The sequence below is a fragment of the Micropterus salmoides genome, unplaced genomic scaffold (assembly GCF_014851395.1).
Source record: "Micropterus salmoides isolate LMB-PRFRI ecotype aquatic unplaced genomic scaffold, ASM1485139v1 Ms_hic_scaffold_1, whole genome shotgun sequence".
Lineage (NCBI taxonomy): Eukaryota > Metazoa > Chordata > Actinopteri > Centrarchiformes > Centrarchidae > Micropterus > Micropterus salmoides.
In genome coordinates, this window is record NW_024040040.1 from 64,708,581 (window position 1) to 64,730,305 (window position 21,725).

At 39.1% G+C, this 21,725-nt stretch overlaps 1 protein-coding gene across 3 annotated transcripts; it reads left to right on the forward strand.

Annotated features, from left to right (window-relative positions):
* The first annotated feature begins 4,933 nt into the window (after positions 1 to 4,933).
* On the forward strand, positions 4,934 to 21,594 carry sp2 (sp2 transcription factor). Of its 3 annotated transcripts, none has more exons than XM_038712009.1 (8): positions 4,934 to 5,016; positions 8,167 to 8,243; positions 8,877 to 9,632; positions 10,964 to 11,182; positions 14,618 to 14,909; positions 15,406 to 15,583; positions 15,841 to 16,034; positions 17,491 to 17,591. In XM_038712009.1, the coding sequence occupies exons 1-8, from the start codon at positions 5,010 to 5,012 to the stop codon at positions 17,589 to 17,591; spliced, it is 1,824 nt and encodes a 607-aa protein (XP_038567937.1). In that variant the 5' UTR covers positions 4,934 to 5,009. The 3 variants fall into 3 exon arrangements, with proteins under 3 accessions (XP_038567937.1, XP_038567931.1, XP_038567945.1); XM_038712003.1 differs by having other exon boundaries at positions 4,943 to 4,993; positions 17,491 to 21,594; XM_038712017.1 differs by lacking the exon at positions 4,934 to 5,016 and adding an exon at positions 5,048 to 5,109.
* Positions 21,595 to 21,725: the final 131 nt, after the last annotated feature.

The window sequence follows — 21,725 nt, forward strand, 5'->3', positions numbered from 1 at the left end:
ACAGAAATTTGACCTTTTGTTTTTCAGGAAGAAGCAGCCTTCTTTTGTTTTGCTGTCACATCTCTAACATGATGAATTTTACTTTTGTTATACATTCAGCAGCCGAACACTGTCCACAATATCAGAATTTTTCCAGTGCAAAAAACAGTAGGTCACAGTCATTCTTCTGCACACAGAAACTAAACTTAAGAAGTAAGTTCAATTTTCACAAGCTATTATCACTGGTTGAAACGTCATTCTTAATTTTATAGAAACAACAACAAAGCCCACACAAAACATAGGAAGGAAAAACACCGAGCTGCAGCACACACCTCTCCTCCTCCCTTCCCTAAATAATTTGTAATCTGTTGCCCTTACATGACATGATTTCACCACGTACAGATGCAGTGGACATTTTAACAGGAATTCACAAGAAGAGGGCAAAAATACACCAAAGAATAAAATATCTTCGGAAATTTACAATAACCTACAAACAGCTTATTTTAAAGGTGTTCCACTGTTTTATTCCAAGAAGGCAAAACAATGCAAAAGGGAACCATGTTCTTTATAATGACAGATGATAACAATCATTTAGTTTTTCCATGGCTCCACAACAAGTTTCAGCATAGGCGCCTTCATCAGGGATGTGTTCTTATGATTAATTCATTTGGTAATCTTAGGAAATTCTTAAAATGTTTATTTAAACAGAACAGAGTTTTGCAAATCAAGACAAAACGGCTGTGGGAGTTTACTTGCATTAATTAGAAAACTTTTCTGAATTTGGCGTTACAGTGAGCTGGGAGTTTGAACCGGGTTTGAGATTATAACCCAAAGCCTTGTTTTTCCCCACAGTGCCCTGCCTCAAAGTGTGTATATCTGCCATGACTCGTCTCTATCTGTCAGTTTTATTTGTTGAATTGCCCAGGTGTATTTTGCTCATTCTATTTCTCAGTACCCTGAAGCTGGCTACTGGCTCAGCGTTTTCAGTAAAAGAAGAAAAATAAACATTGGTGATGTGGCATAATTTTTACAATTTCAGTGTCTTATTATAGGATTGATATTGCAGTTGTTGAAAAAAATGTGTCTGAAAAAATGTAATCTTTATATTGTAACAACCCATATCACAGAAAGAATTGCAAGAACATAAAGTTTTGGGTAAGTCCCAAAGACTGGCTGTAGACAGGAAAGTTCCCCCAGAAAAAAGGTTTGATTTATTATGTTAATTGTTCAGTTATATGTCTATACATTTTATTTCCAAAAATGAAGATCTCTGTTATGTCAAAACTACATATGTATCTCTAAAATGCTTTTCATAGACCTTGACAAAAAATTCAATATAAGAACCAACTCAAATGGATTTTCTGATAATGGGGCTAACATTGCCAGGAATAAAGTCAGCAATATTTAATCCCTGCTTCATTTGTTGGCCTAAAAATAGACAAATGTGCATATGTTTAGCCTAATAAATACTGGAATCCAATTTTAAAATATCCACTAATGTCACTAAATTCCCCCCATTGTTTTTAAAAGACCCAGATTTACAGATATAAATACAGAGCAAATGATTTCAGTGTCCTGGATCTGAGCACCGCAGAAGACAACTCTTCCACACACATCCACATTTATTCCTGCATTATGATTACAACAAGCCCAACCACTATAAACAACAGTTTGTGACTGAAATGTGTTAAATAACCATAAAAAAATCCTATTAATCGTGTGGTCTATGAAATGCCTGACACAGCTTCCCAGAGCCTAAGATGGCTTCTTAAAACTACTTGTTTTGTTGCACACAACAATTATAAACCCAAAGATATTCAGTTTACTCAGTGGTGGAAGAAGTCATCAGATATTTTATTTATGTAGTAGTAAAACCACAATGTATAAATACTCTGTTATAAGCAAAATTATCATTCAAATTCAAATGTATTAACATCCAAATTTTCCTAAGTTATCGAAAATAAATGTACTAATTTATGCAGAATGTCTCATTCAGAATAATATACTGTATATTATCTCACTGGAGTGTAATTAGTGATGCATTATGTGTAAGCATGTCTAATTTTTTAGTTGGGCTTATTTGAAGTACTTTATATACTATATACGAGTAGCTTAATACAGCATAAATTATTAGTAGATTTTATTTTTGTATTAATAATCTGAATCTGCAAAGTAACTGGTAACTAAAGCTGACAAATGTAGTGGAGTAGAAAGTAAAATCAAATGGAAATACTTCAGACCACTGCATATGACAAAGACAAATAGGAAAAACTTTGCATTTAAGAAGTTGAAAACATCTCAATTATTTTATAAAATGACTTAAACGATAAAATAGATTATCAAAGTAGCTAATGATTAATTTCATTTTAGCTCTGGTATGTTTAATGTTTACTTTCCAGGTTAAAGAAAGTGAATGCAACACTATTTAGCAGCCAACATAGAGGTATCCATCCATTTCTGTGAGTTAACACTGTAAAGCTGCTCAACAGTTTCTGGTGGAGGTTTCATGGCATAGAAAGCGTTTTACTTTTAAAGTCAGTTATTCACTTTGATATGTTTAGGGCTGAAAAGCTAAGGCTTTGGCTCGCTCATGAAGCCTGTTAAGTGAAAAGAGTGAGATATCCCAGTTAAATTATGCAGCTCTTTCTCTCTGAGGCTCTGAGGTGCCTGGGGAGACGGTGATAGACAGTATCTGCATCCGCCAACTACAGCACACTTGAGGTGAAGAGGGAGAAAGTGCTTCAGCTAAAAGCAGAACTCTTTACATTTTAAAAACCCAGAGGATGCACTGGGAAGAAATGGACACAACTGCATGGGAATAAGGTCAAGTGTGCTCTTTGGGAAAAGCCTATATGAAAAGGGCCGCATGCATTGTGGATGTGAAAACAGTCAAGGGGAGTGATCCACTGAGAAAGAGGGACAGCTCCTTCTAGCTTACATGTTGGCTGAAAGTGCCGGGGGGGGGGGGACGACAGATGGGACTGACGGCCACGAATGGAACATTTTCTCTACAAGGTGAAAGGCCTCTAGTGGCAAAGCTGGGATCATGTCAGCCTTTCTTTATGGGCTGGGGCCAACACTAAACCAAAAAGACAAGTACAAAAATCTGGTTTGAGTCCATGTAGCCTAACCAGTCTGCATTTTGGATAATCTTTGCTAAAATTAATAAAAGGTTTTTAGTCAGTATTAAATCTCATCATCCTTTCAGTGTCTGCATAGAAAAACACAGCCAATTAAGTTATCAGGTGGGGCGAAGCTTAAAAAAGTGTCTGAGGTGATCAAGTTCCAAGTCCAACATCACAAATAGTCTGTAGAATTATCTAGTGTTAAATGCTGCACTGATGTTCACTTTGGGGCAGAACCATACATATTATTGTTGTGTTACACATCAACATATTGGGGCTGTGTTTGTGTCCACCTGAATGAATGTAAGTCCAGTATTCATCCTCCTTCTAGCTCTGGTTTGGTCTCTCCTAAGATATATAACTGACTCTTAAGCTGTTCCACTTTCTTCACCAGCGCCTGTCATTGCCAACTATTATATTTATTTAGCTGACACTTTTATATAAGGGACACATTGTCTCACAGTGGATTCGAACCCAGGTTGCTCACACCAAAGGCATGTGTCTTATCCACTGCGCCATCACTACCCCTCACCAACTTTAACTGCCATTTTGGTGCTAAGGGTAACGAGTTCTGCATGGGACGCAGACACAAACCCACCTTTCCATGGCCCTAGCCTAACCCAACCTCAAACTTGAAGCTATATTTTTATTTTATTTTGGTTCCTGTATTGAAGTTAGCTTGAGAGGCTGATGCAGTGCATTGGCAATACATTTTGAAATAGATGATTGGAAAAGTCAGAGTTGACAGTAAAAAGAGAAACTTCTCACTAAATTACATTTGAAATTTACCAAACCTGAACTTGATCTGAAACCCAGTCTTTGTTGGGACTGCTGGGTTCCTGTCTCTAAGTATGGTAGGAAACATTGATTTTATCAGAGAATTATTTTCTGAAAAATGCCACCTGCTGTTGCTGGAAATTAGATTAATGAGAGCTGAGTGGTGGAAAGTAATGAAGTGTACTGTATTTACATTTTACCATTTCATGCTACTTTATACTTCTACTCCACTACATGTCAGAGGAACGTATTGTACTTTTTACTCCATTACATTTACTGCAGTCACTATGAGTGTAACATATCCAAATAGTATACCTTATAATGTTTAGCGGTGCTTTAGCATTAGAGCATTGTTGTTTTCACAAAACTGAAGAGTAGAATGCTATATCCACTACTGGATTAGCTGTTATTACACATGCATGGAGCCAAATACTAGGTCAAAGAGCCTTTTAGGGTCAAGCTACAGCCTACTGTGCAGGGTGTATTGAATAACAATATGATCAAATAGACAACAGCTTGCATACCATACCCATGTGAGCCTGGTGTCTTTAACTACACAGTAATTAACTACAAGTCATTAGCAAGCCAAGAAAAATAGCACTACATGATATGTTCATAGCCACGGCTTCAAAATCAATGTATAATCCGTTTATACTAGCTTAGTGTAGTCTCTGTTGTAGTAACACATAACGGGCTGCTCCTGATAATGAAGCATGGGACAGTTTAAACAGGTCACACACACCAGAGACTCAAAGCTCATTGATCAACATGGTTGTCATTCTTGTATTGACCGAACTGCCTGTCAATAATCACATTGGTCGTTAGGGACGTCAGTGAAACCGTCTTCTCGCTGTAATAGGGCACTCGCTTGTTAGAGGTTTACCTTTGGACACGCCCCCTGCAGAGTGCAATCTCGACATCCCATTGGTCAAACAGTCATCCATCCTCCGACGTACAAAAATATCATGCTGGGATTGGCTCAGTCGAATTTCAATCACGTAGACAGCTCGAGCTGATTGATCGGTACGGCCGTCGCTCAACGCTCCATTGTCCGGGGATTGGTGCAGCAGCGCGGGCGGATTCCTCCATGGGCTCGGTCTTCAAGGCTCACGGTGAGCGAATGTCGTCATGAGCGGTGGGTAGGAATTAAAACATTGGTGTTTATATTACATTCTACTTCGTAAAACATTATATTTGCATTGAGCAGAAAAACACCGGACGTTATGCGGTACGAATAAGTATGTTTTAGGAGGACTCGGGCAGTTTTGTGAACCACAATAAGCAATGCACTTCCGGAAAAGGGCTGCCTTTTTTCTGTAACGATATCAAAGAGAGTTTGACTTGCTAGCTAGCTACGCGTCTGCTAGCCAAATATGCTAGGGTAAAGCTATGTGGCTGGTGCTTTTACTTATTTGTCTTGCCAAATATGGCCGTGCTTTCCCCCCACCCATATATTCATCAATAAAATACAGAGTGTGGTGAAGTAACGGTCCTATCTTGGTTCGTTTATTTGTTGAAACTATGCTAGCCACTTTAGGTTGCCCCGGTTATTTAGAATTGCTAGCTAGCTAGCTAACGTTAGCCGCTTGTCCACAGCAAACCAAACCGACAGTATGTGTTTGATGGCGGCGCTATTTTGAGGCCTCACTGTGTTTTTTTTCCTTCTGTGTGTGCATTACTAGAAGGGCTTAAAGACACACTCGCAGAACTGGCTAGTGGTTGAAAAATTGCTGAAGCAGTGTTCAGTGTTGTGAAGCTGTCTGCTTAGTTACTGCAGCAACTCTAATCACCCCGTCCACGTTGGTACGTCCAGAGATTTGTGGTTCAGCAGGCTGAGATGTTCCCGAGTGAAAGTTTTATTTTTTATTTTTTTGGTTTGACAGTGAGGTTAAGACACCATGACCCACAGCTGTTTTTATAATATGTTCACTCAATGAGGCAGGCAGCTATAAAAGAGGAAACTGCTCTTGGTCAACTGATCAGCAGACGAAAGAGTGATCGGTGGCAGAAAATACAATATATTAGCGTTTTAACTTGCTAATAACAAACATCATATCTTTTGTGTGTTGAATTATCTGTCTTTGACTTGCAATGATTAGTTGTCAACTATTAAATTAGTTGCCAATTATTTTGATAATCGATTAATAAGTTTGAGTCCTTTTTTTTTTTTTTAAAGCTTTTCAAATGTGAATATTTTCTGGTTTCTTTACTTCTGTGAGACTAAACTGAATATATTTGTGATGTGAACAAAAGAAGACATTTGGATGTTTAGATGTTTTTCACTTTTTTCTGGACCTAACAACTGATCGATTAATCGAGAAAATAATCGACTGATTAAACGATAATGAAAATAATTGTTAGTTGCAGCCCTATCTTTGTTTGTGCCTTTCATATATTACTATTACAGTGCGTCACAGAGCTAAGCATATGTGTTCAGAAAAATAAATACATGGCAGTTTTTAGTGGTTTTCTAGCCATCTGGAGGAAAGAAATCTGTCCAGTGCATAATAATAATAATAATAATAAAAAAAATTAAACTTGTTTTTCAAGTTGTCTCAGTTTCGTAATTCAAACAAATATGCTAGCTGGAGGCGACACACCCTTGCATATCTTAACCTTTTCATAATCAGTTATATTTATCTGTATTGACGTTACTTTCTATATATATCTACAAAATAACCCGAGCATATTGTTCATGTGGGGTGCAAGACAAGCAAGGAGACATGTTATGTCGACCTAAAGCTTAATTTTTGTGTGTGTCTGCAGCAGACCAGGTTTTTTCATTCAGATTGTCAAAAGATTGTTTGAATAAACTAGGTTGCGGGTTATTTCTTCTTTAAATTGCAAGATATTTCTTTCTTCTTAGTTCTGGTTATACTTTCCTTTAGCAGCACAACCTGCTCTACTTTAATTGCTCATCAGTGCAATCATAAAATCAGCATCTCGTGCAGTTGGAGTAGATCTGTGAGGAATCATTTCGCACCAAGCAGCCTGTGCACTTCTCACTACTATTGCTGGCCTCCAAAACAGCCCTCTGTGGCTGTCATGTGATTACGTGTCACCTGCTATTTGATTTCAAGTGTTTACCAGTTAATGTGCCTCGAGCTCAAAGGGATGTACTTAAATACTACAAATATATATTTTTGTGTTTATTTTACACCCCCCCCAAGCACTATTGCTGCAGAAAACCACAAATGAAAACACTAATAGGGAGGCTACAGCAGATGCAGACTGCCTACCTTTGAATTTGTCTTTTATGCACTTGAATTTGTATTAGTGTATATTCTATTAAACAAAAAACCTTTGTGTACAAGCTGTATTGCAGTTCAGGCAATAGTTGGATGGGTGACTCAGTGTAAATCCTATGTGGACCCCTTTACCCAATTCTGTTTGACAATAACAGCCTCAACCTATTTTGGCCATTAGGCAGCATTGCCTGGTACTGAAGATTTACTCTGCTCTTAAACTGTTGGGCAGTCTGCCCATCATGTACTTCAGCTGACTGTGTTAACAGACATATAATATGCTCAATAAGATTTGTCTCTCCCTTAGATAATGCTTTGACTGCTGCCCAGTAGTGCTTTACTTTGCTTAGAGAGCATCTGAATCGTTTCCAGTAGCTTGATATTTGTTTGTCAAAGATCAACCAGTAAATCAGGCACCTTTTGTGCTAAATAGCAATACAAGGTGCTAGACATTGTGTTAAAATACAAGCATAACCATACAATTAAAATACAGTCATAGAAGAGTCTGCACTGCAAAGTTATTGGGTAAGATAAACAAAGAAAATAAAAGGAGAATTAAAATAGAATAAAAAAATTAAAAGACGTTTATACTTTTCAAGGACCAAACAAAAAAGCTGTCATAGCCAGTCAGCTAACTTTGAAAACCAGGTGGCTCGATGTCTGGTGAAAGGGTTGTGCTGCAACTAACGAGTATTTATTATAATTGATTAACCTGCGGATTATTTTCTCGATTAATCAATTAGTTATTATGTCCAGAAATTTGAAAAAACCTCTTGCAATCCTTAATGTTTAAGAAATGTGAATTATACACTAACACTCCACACATGTGGTGAAGATGAATATGTTAATATGGAAATATTTGCAAGTTAAATCACTAATTAGTGTAATTAATGACTTCATTTGTGTAACTGATGCTGTTTAATGACCATGTGGCGATACAGTGAGATATTATAGTGCTAGATCTGTGTTGTAGGAATGTCTTGTGTCCTTAAAAAGCCTAACCACTGAATCTGACTCTGCAGTGTTTGTGTGTTTTCCAGAACAACAGGACAGTATGGCCACCACTGTTGCTGTCAGTCCCAGCGAATACCTTCAGCCTTCCACCGCTTCCACACAAGTGAGTGCTGTTGAACTCTCCTGACAGCAACCCATTAACCCATGGTAGCTTCATGTCACTGCACGCTTTAGGAACATTTTTGTGCCAGGATCGTATGTGAGCGGCTGATTCTCCCATTTGAAATGAATGAACTTGTACTTGTTGAAGCATTTCACACATGAAGTGTGATCTTATATAGTAAGGCATCCTGATAACAAATGTTCTCCTTTACCAGTTTACCAGTTATCACATCAATATAAAACAATATTGTGATATGAGACTAATTATCTTTGCATGGAAACACAGTTTTGACCTTTTGAGAACAGGCTTTCAACTGCATCTTCAGTTTCAGTTCGTTGGAATATTGCATACGTTTTAAACGTGTTATTATTCTTAAATGTTGACTTGTTAATTTAAATTTGTTTATTGAAGTGAAATGATCAATGAATACACGTGGCTGATTGGTTATTATTTGCACAAAACAAATGAAGGCTTAGCTGTTGGTTTCGCTTCACTTGTTTATTTTAGCTTCTTATCTCTCGCTCTCCTACTTTATTTTTCTCTTAGTGTTAAACTGTTTCCTGTCAGACTGGTTTTAATGCACACTGTGTGTTGGATCTCAGTTGTTGTTGTTGACTGTGTTTGTCCCGGCAGGACACCCAGCCCTCTCCTCTGGCCCTCTTGGCTGCCACCTGTAGTAAAATCGGCCCTCCTGCTGCTCAGGCTCCTGTCACCTCTCCTCCATCTCAGCCGCAGCCTCGCAGGCTTCTCCCCATAAAGCCGGCCCCCATCGCCCCCGCTCCGCCCAAAAACCTGAGTTTCCTTTCAGCCAAAGGCAATGTGATCCAGCTACCCGCCGGCCTGGGCTCCACAGCCCCCGGCAGTCCCATTGTGCTCACTATCCAGCAGAGCCCTGCCCGCACCAACACCTCGGCCCCCACCAACATCCAGTACCAGATGGTACCGCAGATCCAGGGCACCCAGACTATACAGGTGATGCCACAGGGAGGTCAGATCCAGCTCATACCAGGCACCAACCAGGCCATCATCACCACGCCCATGACCGTACCGGCCCCTGCGGCTGCCACCACTCCAGTCACACCGCAGAAGACTGTAGCCATCAAGCCCTCCCCAAAGTCACGCAAGCCAAACAACTCTGCTGCAAACATGGTGCAGCTGCCCAGCGGGCTCACACTGCCGCTCAATGTGGCGACCGGAGAGGTGGGCGGGACCCAAATCATCACAGAGACTGCAGCTGCCACTCCCGCTTCAGCAAAGGGACGACGAGGGAGGAAGAAGAAAGTGGTTCTGGCTGCTTATCCTCCGCATCTTCCTCCTGCGCAGGCGGCCTCCCCACCCCCAGAGCAGATGGAGACCATCCTGATAGAAGCTGGCGACAACATCATTCAGGTACATCTGGCTGCTGCTGCAGAAAAGTACCAAAGGCAAACTGCACAGGCACATGTAGCAGTACAAGCATCGAGCTGCTCTGGGCCTGATTGAGCCAACAGTTAAATGTTGATGGAGCTGATCTTCTGTATTTCCACAGATTTAGTTGAAAGTGCTCAAAAAAGCAGCAAGTGAACCCTGAATTTCTCATTCAGACATACAGTGAGTGGTTTGTTTTGCCCACCAACAGTCTCAAACACAAAGTTGTTGAATTTACAATTATGTGGTTTTTAAAAAATAAAATCTCTATTAATGAAAAAAGCTTAACAATTAAGAGATTATCATACTTAAGTCTTCTGCCAGTTGACAAATTGATTCATTGACTGAACCAAACTTAATCAGTATTTAATTGTTGGCTTAGATCTGCCACCTACAGCTATCTTGTGACAAAAAGTTCCTATGGTACATATTTTAATATTAACAATGCAGATAATTATTAGACTCTGCAGATCATTGTTTTTATTTTAAGACTTAAACTTTGCTGTTTCGGCAGACTCTCACCACCCAGAGGCAGGCAGCTGTTTGTAAAAAAAACAAAACAAAAACAAAAGCTCTAAAAAAAAAAAGAGCTGGATATTTTCCTGAGAAGAGGGTCCAGTGCAAAACAGAGTAAAAGGAAAAGAGTGTGGCGTCTGTTGGATGTGTAAATAAACCACTGGTCACCATATCACCTTTATATGGTGTTAAAATGTCATGTCAGTGTTTACAGCTTGTTCTGCTGCCCTCAAGTGGCCAAAAGCTAAAATAGTGCAGGTTTCATTAAAAGTTATATAAATTTGTGGCGGCCTAGTCGTGAGATGGTCCGATAACTTCGCTATTACAGGGTTTATTGACCTAGTTCTCTTGTATATGAGCAACCTTAAGCCCAACACATTGAATTGTCACTGATTAATCGTCACACTAGGAATATCAAAATTTTCTGTGTTTTCACCGGCGCTTGGTAGCAACACGTCACTACAGGCTTTTGGAAAATGTGTGTTGCATGTTCATTTCGGCTACAGCACTGTGAGATGGGCTTGAGGCTCAGGTTGCAGTGCTACAACCAACTACAGTTCATGACCAAACATCTAGAAAAGGCAACACAGGTAAAGCTAGTATTTTACAAGTCTACAAAGACTCAGTTCTTTGAGAGCAAAGCACTCTCACTGGATGAATGATCAAATAGTTCCAAGCGACTATCGAATACTATTTTTACTGAAAATGCCCATCCCGCTCTCTCCAGATGTGAGCGTTGGCTAAAAGCCTCGTACCTGAACACCACAGGCTAACCTCTCTTGTCTCTGGACTTGCAGGCAGGTAACAACCTACTGATCGTGCAGAGTCCCGGGCAGCCAGCTATGGTGCAGCAGGTCCAGCTGGTCCAGTCCAAACCGGAGTCTCAGCTTGTTCAGATCCCCCAGCAGGCCTTGAAGGTGGTGCAGGCCGCCTCTGCCACGTTGCCGACCGTCCCACAGAGACAGTCAGTCTCCTCGAACCTGCAGGTCACTCAAACAGACCCAACACCAACACAGGTATCCATTCAGACATTCTCTCACTTCAAAACCACTGTTTAAAATTGAACTGTTTTATCAGCCCTGACCGCCATTCATGCTGTTGTGAAGTGAAATTAAAAGTTCACCAGTGACTACATGTATAGACTCAAATATTACTGTTCTAAATCAACAGAGGTGGAAAGATTACTAAAATATTCTACTAAAGTAAAAGTACGATTACGAGTGCAGAGTAAATGTTACTTAGTTACTTTTTATATATATATATCCTATAATAACTTTATTTATACTTATTACAGGCCTACTTATTTAACTAAATTGTTTGTTTGACAAATACTTTGCCAAAGCAATAGTGCAAAACAATATACTATATATATTATAGACCTTTTATGTTATTAAGTAGGAAGTTTAAAGAATGTTTTTGCTTCATTATGAATCTGTGGCGTAACAGATTAGACTATGGCGGTCCGCACTGGACTGTATATGAAGTTATTTACATTCAAACAGGTGGTCATTTGAATGGAACATCATAGACATTGGCAAAGTTAATTTATGATAAACATAGGCTCAGAATGGGCCTTTGTGGGGTGACTTTGCGCGACGGTAAGCATGATCGGTACGTGTTCAGTAAAGGCAATGAGTTACCTTATGACCGAAGTTATTTCTGACAATTTGATAAACAAAATATATCCACAACCTGGAGGAGTAAAGGTATAAATTAGTTTATTAATAAATATTATAACATTAAATAGAAAGTATAATGTTAGTATAATAATATATTTACAGTTAACACTTTATTTGGATAATCTGCCTACAGATAGTTTATTAGTTGAGATTCATCTATTTCACAAAGAAACCATTTTCTGATATTAGCCTACACCACTGTGGTTAAGGTTTGATTAGGGCTGATGTTTGTATATTCATTATAATTTCAGATAATCGTACAGGCTACTATAGCTTACCATTAGTAGCCTATAATATTAATTCCCGTTGGACAAAACTGCAGTTTCATTTTTGCGGGTTGTTTTGAGTCATTCAATTATTGTGCAAGAAAAATGCTCTACATGGTGGTCTGGAACAGGTGAGCGTCACATAGTGACCAGAAACCTGATCTGGAGATGGCAGAGAAGAGTGCCGGTGCCGGTACGCCAAAGAGTAAAATGTAAAAGTGACATTACCGGTGAATACCGGCACACTTCAAGCAAAAACGGCTTTTAGATGGTGAGAAATAACAGCAAGTCATTAGTGCGAGCTTCGTATCAGAGCGTTCAGGTGCAGTTAAACCTACGCAGCAGCTGGTTTATAAATCCAGCGCCTGCTGCATGTGTAAAATCCAGCGGCTGTGGATGAGAGGAGAGGTAAGTAAGTAAGAGATGTTTCATTTAAGTTTATGTTTCTGCTTGCTCAACAGTTGTTTGGCCCTTTAAACACATTCAGAGAGGATTTGAAAGGTTGTGGGTTTTTTTTATTTTTCAATTCTTATCATTTGGACGCTGGTGATTTTCCTTTGGCGCTCACTACTAAACTTCTTTGGGGGGCGCCAAAAATTTCTCTATGCAGGGAAAACCCTGGCCTAAGCATAATTAGCTAGTTACCAGCAGATTGCTAGTGCCAACCAACATTAGCAATGTCATGCACCAATGACTTTGTGGCTAATTTGAGCAAGCCTCTTTTTAAGCCTCTTACCAAACTATGAAAACTTCTTTTACTACTTCCCGCGGTACAAGCAGTGTGCGAACTACAGGGGAGCTTGGCTCCTCTTAATAAGACATGACATGCTAATTTTGCTTATTTTTCCGGATCATCATGGATCATGTGTAAAATCAGGAGCGCCAGAGGAAATGATCAACGACCGTGTGCGTGAAGTTTTTTACTCCGTAATGGATGTAATCTAAAATGTAGCGAAGTACAATACTTAAAATAAAACATACTTATGTAAAAGTAAAATTGTAGATTATAAAAACGACTTTAAAAAGTACAAGTACACAAAAAACTACTCAATTACAGTAACGCGAGTAATTGTAATTCGTTACTTTCCACCTCTAAAAATCACCACTCATAGCAGTGCTAAAGTAAAGTTTCTTTACAAGGAAATAGCATTCAGTTACTTTTATTATTCATATTGTCTAAAACTAATTTACACCGCATCTGAAAAAGGTTTTACTGAGTATTTGTTTTTTTTTTATTCATTGTAATAATAATTATCCATGTGTTGTAATCATGTCTAGCGGTGGTTCCTGTGTAAACCAGAAATAAACAAACGCACGGAGAAATGCACTGAATTAAGGACACAATTATAAATCTCCTGTGACGGCTCATCTTTTGAAACAGACTCACAACAAACTCACCTCTTTTGTCTCTCCTCAAACGGAGGTGCAGAAGGATCGCTTGCTGTCTTGTCCTTCTTTCCTGCCTATCGGCGCCGATATACAAAAGGAGATTTATTTTGCCAAATTTGAACTAGCCTTGAGTCTTGTTGGTGCTGCAGGTAGTAATGCCATAATAATAACAATATAGTGGCAACGAAATGCATCTGTTTATCCCTCATTCATTCATTCATTCATTCATTCTTGTCAAAACCTCCCACGGAACTGTGTGTGCAGTCAATATTGACTAAACCCAGCTGTATTCTAACATTAACTTAGCTCTCCTGATTAGCTACGCTCCTTACATGCTGGCTAATAATTATTTTAAGCTGGGTCGCGACATTGACAGCGTGAGAGACAGAGATGGCGAGAGAGAGAGGGACGAGCGAGAGGATGTGCTGTGTGAATACGCGCTGCCTGCAGCTCTGCAATCAAATTTTAAATTTTAAAAATTGAGAATCAATATGTGGCGGTCAGCGTTGATATTGTGGCGGGCTGCAACAAATAAATGAACGTATGGGAAACACTGATGTGAAGTTCTTTAGTGCGCTAACTAACCGAATGTATCAAAATGTATAAAAACATGAACTTTGGTTCAGACCTTGCAGCCTTTCAGGTGTGAAGGGGCTGAAGAGATGGCAGTGTTGGTCTGGCCATTCGCTCCAACACTTTGGTCCAGTCTGTCATTGTGAGCATGTTAGTATCCTGACGTTAGTAAGTACAACCTGACAGAGCGTCTAGCATGATGGTAAATTTTCAGTTTTGTTCAACTGATGGAGGAAGACCAAGATAAAAAAGATTAAAATGGAAAAGCTTTATTTGAAAAAAGCTGTCACTATATATATTTTAGCTATTGCCATTTCTATTCTAAACTATCTGTTTTCAAGTTGCAAAATCACTTTATCCATCTGTTATTTAAAATGTGTAATTCATTGATAATAAATTGTTTTGCTTTCTTTTTTTATATATGTAAAACTTGTTGAATTTTCTCTCCATAGGATAACATGCAGTGATGTAAACTTTGAGGGAACAAACTCAAATCTCACTGCACAGTCCAGTTTAAATTAAACTTTAGGTTTTCTTCCCTCAGATCCTCTTCAAAACGGCATCGGGTGAGTGGCAGTCTGTTCAGCTCCAAGACTCGGTCTCCACGACAACAACTCCCACCACTTCGGTCGCTACCCCCACCAACTCGCCACCGACTGGCACCAAGAGGACGCTAGGGGGGAGGAAGGAACGGACTCTAGCAAAAATTGCTCCAGCGGGGGGAATGATGGCGTTGAATACATCACAGCTCTCCACAGCATCTCAGGCAGTGCAGACGATCAGCATCAACGGGGTCCAAGTTCAAGGAGTTCCTGTCACCATCACCAACGCAGGGGGTGAGTTGATGTTTGTTAGTTTGTTTCTGTTGGTTGTTGATCTTTAATAGTTAGAAATAATTAAATTAGATAACACAGTTGGTGGTCCTATCATTGCGATACAATTTGACTGAATGTAGATAAAGGGTAATATTCAGTTACTGCCCGGCTAAGGGGCAATAACTAAAATCAGCAGAAAATATCTACCATGAATATTAGATGACATTTTGAGTTTTCTTATTTAAACGTAAAAATCAACTGTCAACATTTTAAAAGATGGGAAAAACCAGCAACCACAGTCTTTATCGACTCCTGATAAAAATTCTCTTTGTTTAGACATATTTTCAGCTCTTTGCTTTCATGTGTCTGCAATGTTAATTAATCATTAATTTGATTTTCAGTCCACTTTGACTCATGGCAGTCAGCTGGTAGACTAATTAGATTTTAGAGGCAATTGGCGGACCTTGCAGGAGCCCTGCTGCGTCTCTTACCATGCGTCTGTCTCTGTGTTTGTCAGGCCAGCAGCATCTAACGGTGCAGACGATGCAGGGCGGAGGGCTCCAGCTGGCAACAACGCAGGGCCAACAGGCCATCCAGGTAGACCAGACTCTCACCCTGGAGCTGCCCGGCCAGCCAGGAGAAAAGAAGCGACGCATGGCTTGCACCTGCCCCAATTGTAAAGACGCAGACAAGAGGTGTGTCTGTGTCAAGAGATGGACGAATATGTGCCAGTATTACATTTTACATGCCCAGATTTTCCTGGCTGTTGTTGGCTGAGAGAAACATTCATTGAGGACACAAGAACTGATTTAATATTGTAATGCTTAAGGGAATATGGAAAATTAAACTTTTTAATGCCAAATCAAATGGTGTTAGCTGTTACTTGAATGCTCAGCTCTACCATAAAAACTGAATGTCTCATGATTTGTGTTTGTGTGTGCGCACTCTGCAGGCCCGGGGAGGTGGGGAAGAGGAAGCACATCTGCCACGTCCCCGGCTGTGAGAAGACATTCAGGAAAACGTCGCTGCTCAGAGCTCACGTCCGGCTGCACACCGGTGAAAGGCCCTTCGTCTGCAACTGGGTTTTCTGTGGGAAACGTTTCACACGCAGCGACGAGCTGCAGCGGCACGCCAGGACGCACACAGGTCTGTCTGCTGGAGACACAGAAACACACTTGTAAACACACACAATGGCATACATCATCTGGATCACTAATGTGAACCCTCATCCTGAAGTATAGATGGGTACTTGATGAATTGTGAAACAATTAAATGCGGTTAATTGTAGTAGAGAAAAGATGTGTTTGAGGTATTGTCATTTAAAAACGGTATCAATAATACATAGTTCATTAGAGAGCACGGACAAGTTTATTTTTACGCTGTAAAATTTTCCAATCAACTTTGGCTGGACCAGAATATTCGAACATTCGATCATTGGGTGCACATTCGATTTTCAGTTATGAGATTCTAATATTGAGTTTTCTTTCGCGTGCCGACCTCCGCTCACAGCAGTGAATGTAACGCTCCAGTTCACATCAAAGGGAAAACAAAGCGAAGCACTCAGCTGTGTGGGAGCACTTTAAACTGAGTGATGATAATTATAGTGTGGCAGCTATGGCCTTTATTAACTTTACAGTTGCTTAATTTAATTACGATTCAAAACAGTCAAATAGCCTACAATTTAAAGTTAATCATTAAACTGTCGGCTAATAATTTAATGACAAACAACAACATAATGAACACATTTTTATAATTATTAGGCCGATTGTAGAAGAAGAACATTTAGTAGGCCTTTGCTATAATAAAAGTTGAAAACAAATTTTGCACAATAATATGTTGTTATTTTCTGTTACTGGAAATCCCGTCTCTCTGGATCCCTGCCCAGCTAAACTCTTCCCGTATTCTGCTCTGGACCTGCCCAGATCAGATTCTCACACTCTGAACTCTGAAGCTATGGTGTCCCACCTGCTCTGTACAGCAGCCACCAACCTGGTTCTGCAGCATCTAGTCTTCCTGTCCGCCTTGCTCTTCCCGGGCTTAATCTCCGATAGCCCTTCCATCCCGCAATAAATATTTCTCTTTTATCTAACTCCTCCCTCTCTCAGTCCTGCACTTGGGTCTACTAGGTTAGCTGTAACAAATTTAAAAACGAAGTTTCGGTAATAAAAACTTGCTATTTTAGTACACGCACACACAGACAGACTTCCCCACCCATGCCAGCCATTGTCTCTCCCCCATCTGATTCTCCCTCACTCATGTCATTGCCAGAACTTCATGGGCATTCATTCTTCTTCTGCTGTTCTGCTTCTGTATATGAAATACATAGCATTAGCTCGTGAAATGACAGCCTGCTTATCAGACGTCTAAACAATCGGTGAACTTCTCTTGTACTAGCATACAACTGAGTTTTGTAAAATGATAACATGACACTTTAGTCCTCTGCTAGTACAATGATTGTATTATTGATTTATTGCCCAGCACTAAGTAAATGCTTTTATAAATATTTTTAGTTTTGTTGTGTTGCCCCAGGTCTCTTAATATTTGACACTACATTTGACACTAAAAACATTACCCCGTCGCTTTCTTCTCGTTTCTCCCACAGGAGACAAGCGCTTCGAGTGCAGCCAGTGTCAGAAACGCTTCATGAGGAGTGACCACCTGACGAAGCATTACAAGACTCACATAAACACCAAGAACCTGTGAGCTGCCTGTGTATACGCAGACAAACTCTCTTAAACTAAAGACTGTATTAGAGGACGGAGGGGCAGAGGAGACGATACCAAGGGAGTGTCTGTGACTTATCCCGTAATGGTAAATACTCCAAAAAAAAAGTCCCTTTATGCCCTCTCACTCCTCTAGGACACTGTAGCGTGGTGTACAAAGAAATTCTTCAAACTGATCCAGCAAATCTATTAATAATAGTTTATCTTTGTTTATTTTCTCTGGTCTGAGCGGAGACCAGAACCATCTCTTGAGACAGTGTTGAGATGGCGAGGCTTCTGTCACAGATGCTTAACTCTGCTTGCTTATTTATGAACTTCTCTGGTGGAAGAACGTACACAGAATTATTCAGACGCCGAAATCAAGACCCCAGGACTCCGGTCACAGTTTCCCTCTCTTGAGTTCTCTGCTTGGTTTTCAATTTGTTTGTTGTGGAACATTGGAAACTCACAGAAATTGGCTATGAAGCACCAAAAAAGGAAAAAATTCAACACCATGTTTTGTAAATTTAACAGACATTTGTTTTACCTCAGTGGAATGGTGATTTTGTTTTAAGCTATTTGGGTTTCAGCAGGAGTCTCTTCTGATATGAAACCTGTATACCCCAGAAAGTTGGGGGAAACTCTTCTTACAAGACTTTTGAAATCCTTTAGAAGGAATTGGCAATTTTTAAAGTGTGTATATGGATACTAGTATACATAAAATTAATAATGATGATAAACTATTTATAACATTTTTCCATACAATTATTACAAATTGATTTACAAAGAAGGTATTTAGAAAAGCTTGACATAAAAAAGGAAACTGAATGAGACAAAGTTAAAAACAAGAGGCGTAACACTTTACAGCAGAAATACCAAGAGGCTGTAAAATGAACATTATAGTTCAAGTTTGCTTTAACGGTACTGATCGGGCTGGCCAGCAGAGCGATCCAAGACCTGGCATCTCTGACGGCAGTTTGAGATGCAGTCACTTAGCTGCCAAGACTTCGGAACAAAAGAGCAGCACTTCAGGCTGAGCTCAGGCATGGAAGGGGTTTAATATGCAGCTCAGGGCCTGAAGTCACTGTGCCTTTAAAGTTTTCATTAAAATCCATTTCCAAACAAACAAAACATAAGACGTGAGAAGAGCTGCTGAAATTTGAGTAGTACAGTGATGTCTTGGTGAAGATCCTGACTCTTGCTGGAAATATAGTGGTCTAAATGGAACAAGAAGATAGGATGGTCAATTTCAACATCAGCAAAGGCTACAAAAGTCATGTTCTTGCTTAAACTGGGAGAGGCAAGACTAAACATCTTTGATAATTAAAACAAATTGAATGTCATACTTAGTAAAGCTTAGTAGGGTTTCAAATATTGTCTCATGTATGGTTGATTTGAGGGCAGGGGAGACAGCTTTTTTAATTAATTTGGACATTCTGAAAGGACATCAATGAGGTTTTAAAAGGACTAGAGTTTCCCATTTTTAGCGGTACATCAAATGCTTATACTGTCAAAACAACTGTTATGGTTAAGCACAATGTCACAGTTGGAGAATAATACAGGACCCAGGATTGATCCCTGTGGAACACCAGGACAGAGAGCATTTAGATTTGACCTGCCCTACCAAATTTTCTGAGCGATCAAACAGTATGTTGTGTTCATATCAGCCTATGATATGAAAATATGATCCCATTCAACATCTCAGATGATTGGAGGATTCTTCAGAAATGCTTATTACAGGTGGTTTAAGAAACTTATGGGAGTTTATAGACAGTTTTAATTATTTTTTTTCTGTTGAGGTTTGACAGCTTAGTCTCTTTTATCAATGAGTCATGTACCGATAACCTGTTCAAGCATGTTAGTCTGGATGACGTCCAAACAATAATGAAGATTTCCCATATGAGTCTATGTATGCTACCTATAATGCTCTACCATTAAGAGAGGTACTGCAAAAACTTTCTGGAGAACATCTGGTGTTGTGAAGGGTGGAGATGATAACAGTCCAAGAGGTTTTTAAAGTTTGAGAAGTAAGGTCAAATAGGTCTTTTGAATCTCCAGGTGTTAAGGATGTAATTCAGTGAAATATTAGTGATGCGAGGAGTCGATCACCCAGGTGATAAACCTGGTCACTCCAGGTCGCATGGTTGGTTGTCCATCTTGGATACCACAACAGGTACGCTTATGTCTAGGGCTGGGTATCGAACTTCTTTTTGGTGCTGACCAGTACTGAAATGTGTCCTTAGCACTGAGTATCGAAGTATTGAGAGTTGGTGTCGAATGTTTGGCCAGATTCACAATGTTTACTTGTTCTTTTATCACATAGTCCCTGATTTTTTTAGATCTTTTTTTTAATTCTGTTTTAGACATTTTTTTATTTAGGTCAAGTTGTTGAATGGCTGTGTGTGTTTAGATAAAATTTAACATAAACTTAACAACTTCTTTTGTTAACCTAAAGGGTTTGATTGTCGTTATGATGTATATTTGAGAAAATATAAATAAATTAAGTGTAAAGTAAGGTATCAAGAAAGTACGATTTTGGTACCTGTACCAAACGATGCCCAGCCCTACTTACACTATGTGTACTGATAAATAAGAGCAACTAAATTCCAGGGTAACTCTGCTGTTCTGCTTTACTTAATGTATAATTTTGATTTGATGATTTAGAGCCTATGCATTGCTGTATATATGATCAGATTTGCAATTATTTGGCCTGACTTGACAATCACGTCTCAAGATGGGGAAAAAAAAAAAAACTTTTTCTCAGGCCTTCGATCAATTTCTTTGTACATGTTCCAGCTATGTGATAGCTTTAATTCTGAATTAACACTTGAGAAGTTTTTGTAGATATACAGATGACCAGCATTAGGCCTACTGTACAGTATTAACTCAAGTTACTTTAATATCTTTTGCTTTACAAAACAACATACAGTAAAAATATTGACCTTTCAGTAACACGTCATGAGTGAGTTTGAACTCTGAGCTTGTATGAGAGTTCCTTTCATTTAAGAAATACGCAGACTTTTTTGTCAAATAAGCTTTTTGGTCAAATTAGCGTGGTGCCATCAGACAGCAGGTAGTGTTAAATTGTCTCTGTGGCGTGTTTTAATACTGTGACATACATGTTTAATGGATGGTGCTGCCTTGCTAAACATTATCCAACAACGTCTCTGTACACAACAGAGAAATTTGACCAAAAAGCTGAAGTCAGATTTATTTTTAAGGCACTTTGAACCAGTTTCCCTCAAAGTGCTTCACAGGAGTGACAGATAACGTAAAGCTTAGGTGGCCAATATTTGGTGTATTTTTTCAAGAATGTGTTGAAAGACATGCAATGCCATTGGGATGGGTAGACAGAGCCTGCTCATATTTATGTTTTTATTTCTAAATATGTAAGTACAGTGTGTGTCTGGTAGACACGCAGATGTAGGATATTAGAAAACAAAAGTTACGCTGCCTAGTGTTGTGGTTGGCGTTGCCAGCCCTGAAGGAAATGGACTTTGTACAGTGTGTAAGGAATAAAATATAATGTGACATTGTATAGCTTCATTCCTGCTTTGTATAAAACTTCTAGATCTTTTTTCTATTGAATTAAAGATGCCTTAGACAGCTGCACCCAGTATTTAAAGAGGTTTTTGTTCTCTGTCTAATTCCAGGTAACTACATTTGTAAAATTCCTTTTGTGTTTTGTTAACTTATATTACATGCTAATGTAATGTGCACTGATTTAAAGTCCCAGGTTCCAAAATGTGTAAATTTAATCTAGATTGTGATTAAATATAATGCGATTTTCTAAATTAAGATATTTCTGTTGCTTGGTTTCTGTGAATTAAATGCTTCTCCTTCTCCAAGTCTACATGTCATATAATGTTCTGCAGCCAATTCTTGTGTTTATCAGGAGAACCAAGAGAACCAGCAATTAATTTTATAACTTGTATAAAGGTGCTGAAACATAAAGTTTGCTCCTTTTCTACATTCACCCCCCCTCAATAAAGAACTCAAACTGCTTGCTGCTTCTATTTTTTGAAAACACTTAGTAATTAAGTAATTTATCAACACATAATGTAGTCCTTAGTCTGGGATTTTTGTAAAAATGCAAGATATTAGACATAGTGAAGATTAGAATGAGAAACAATCA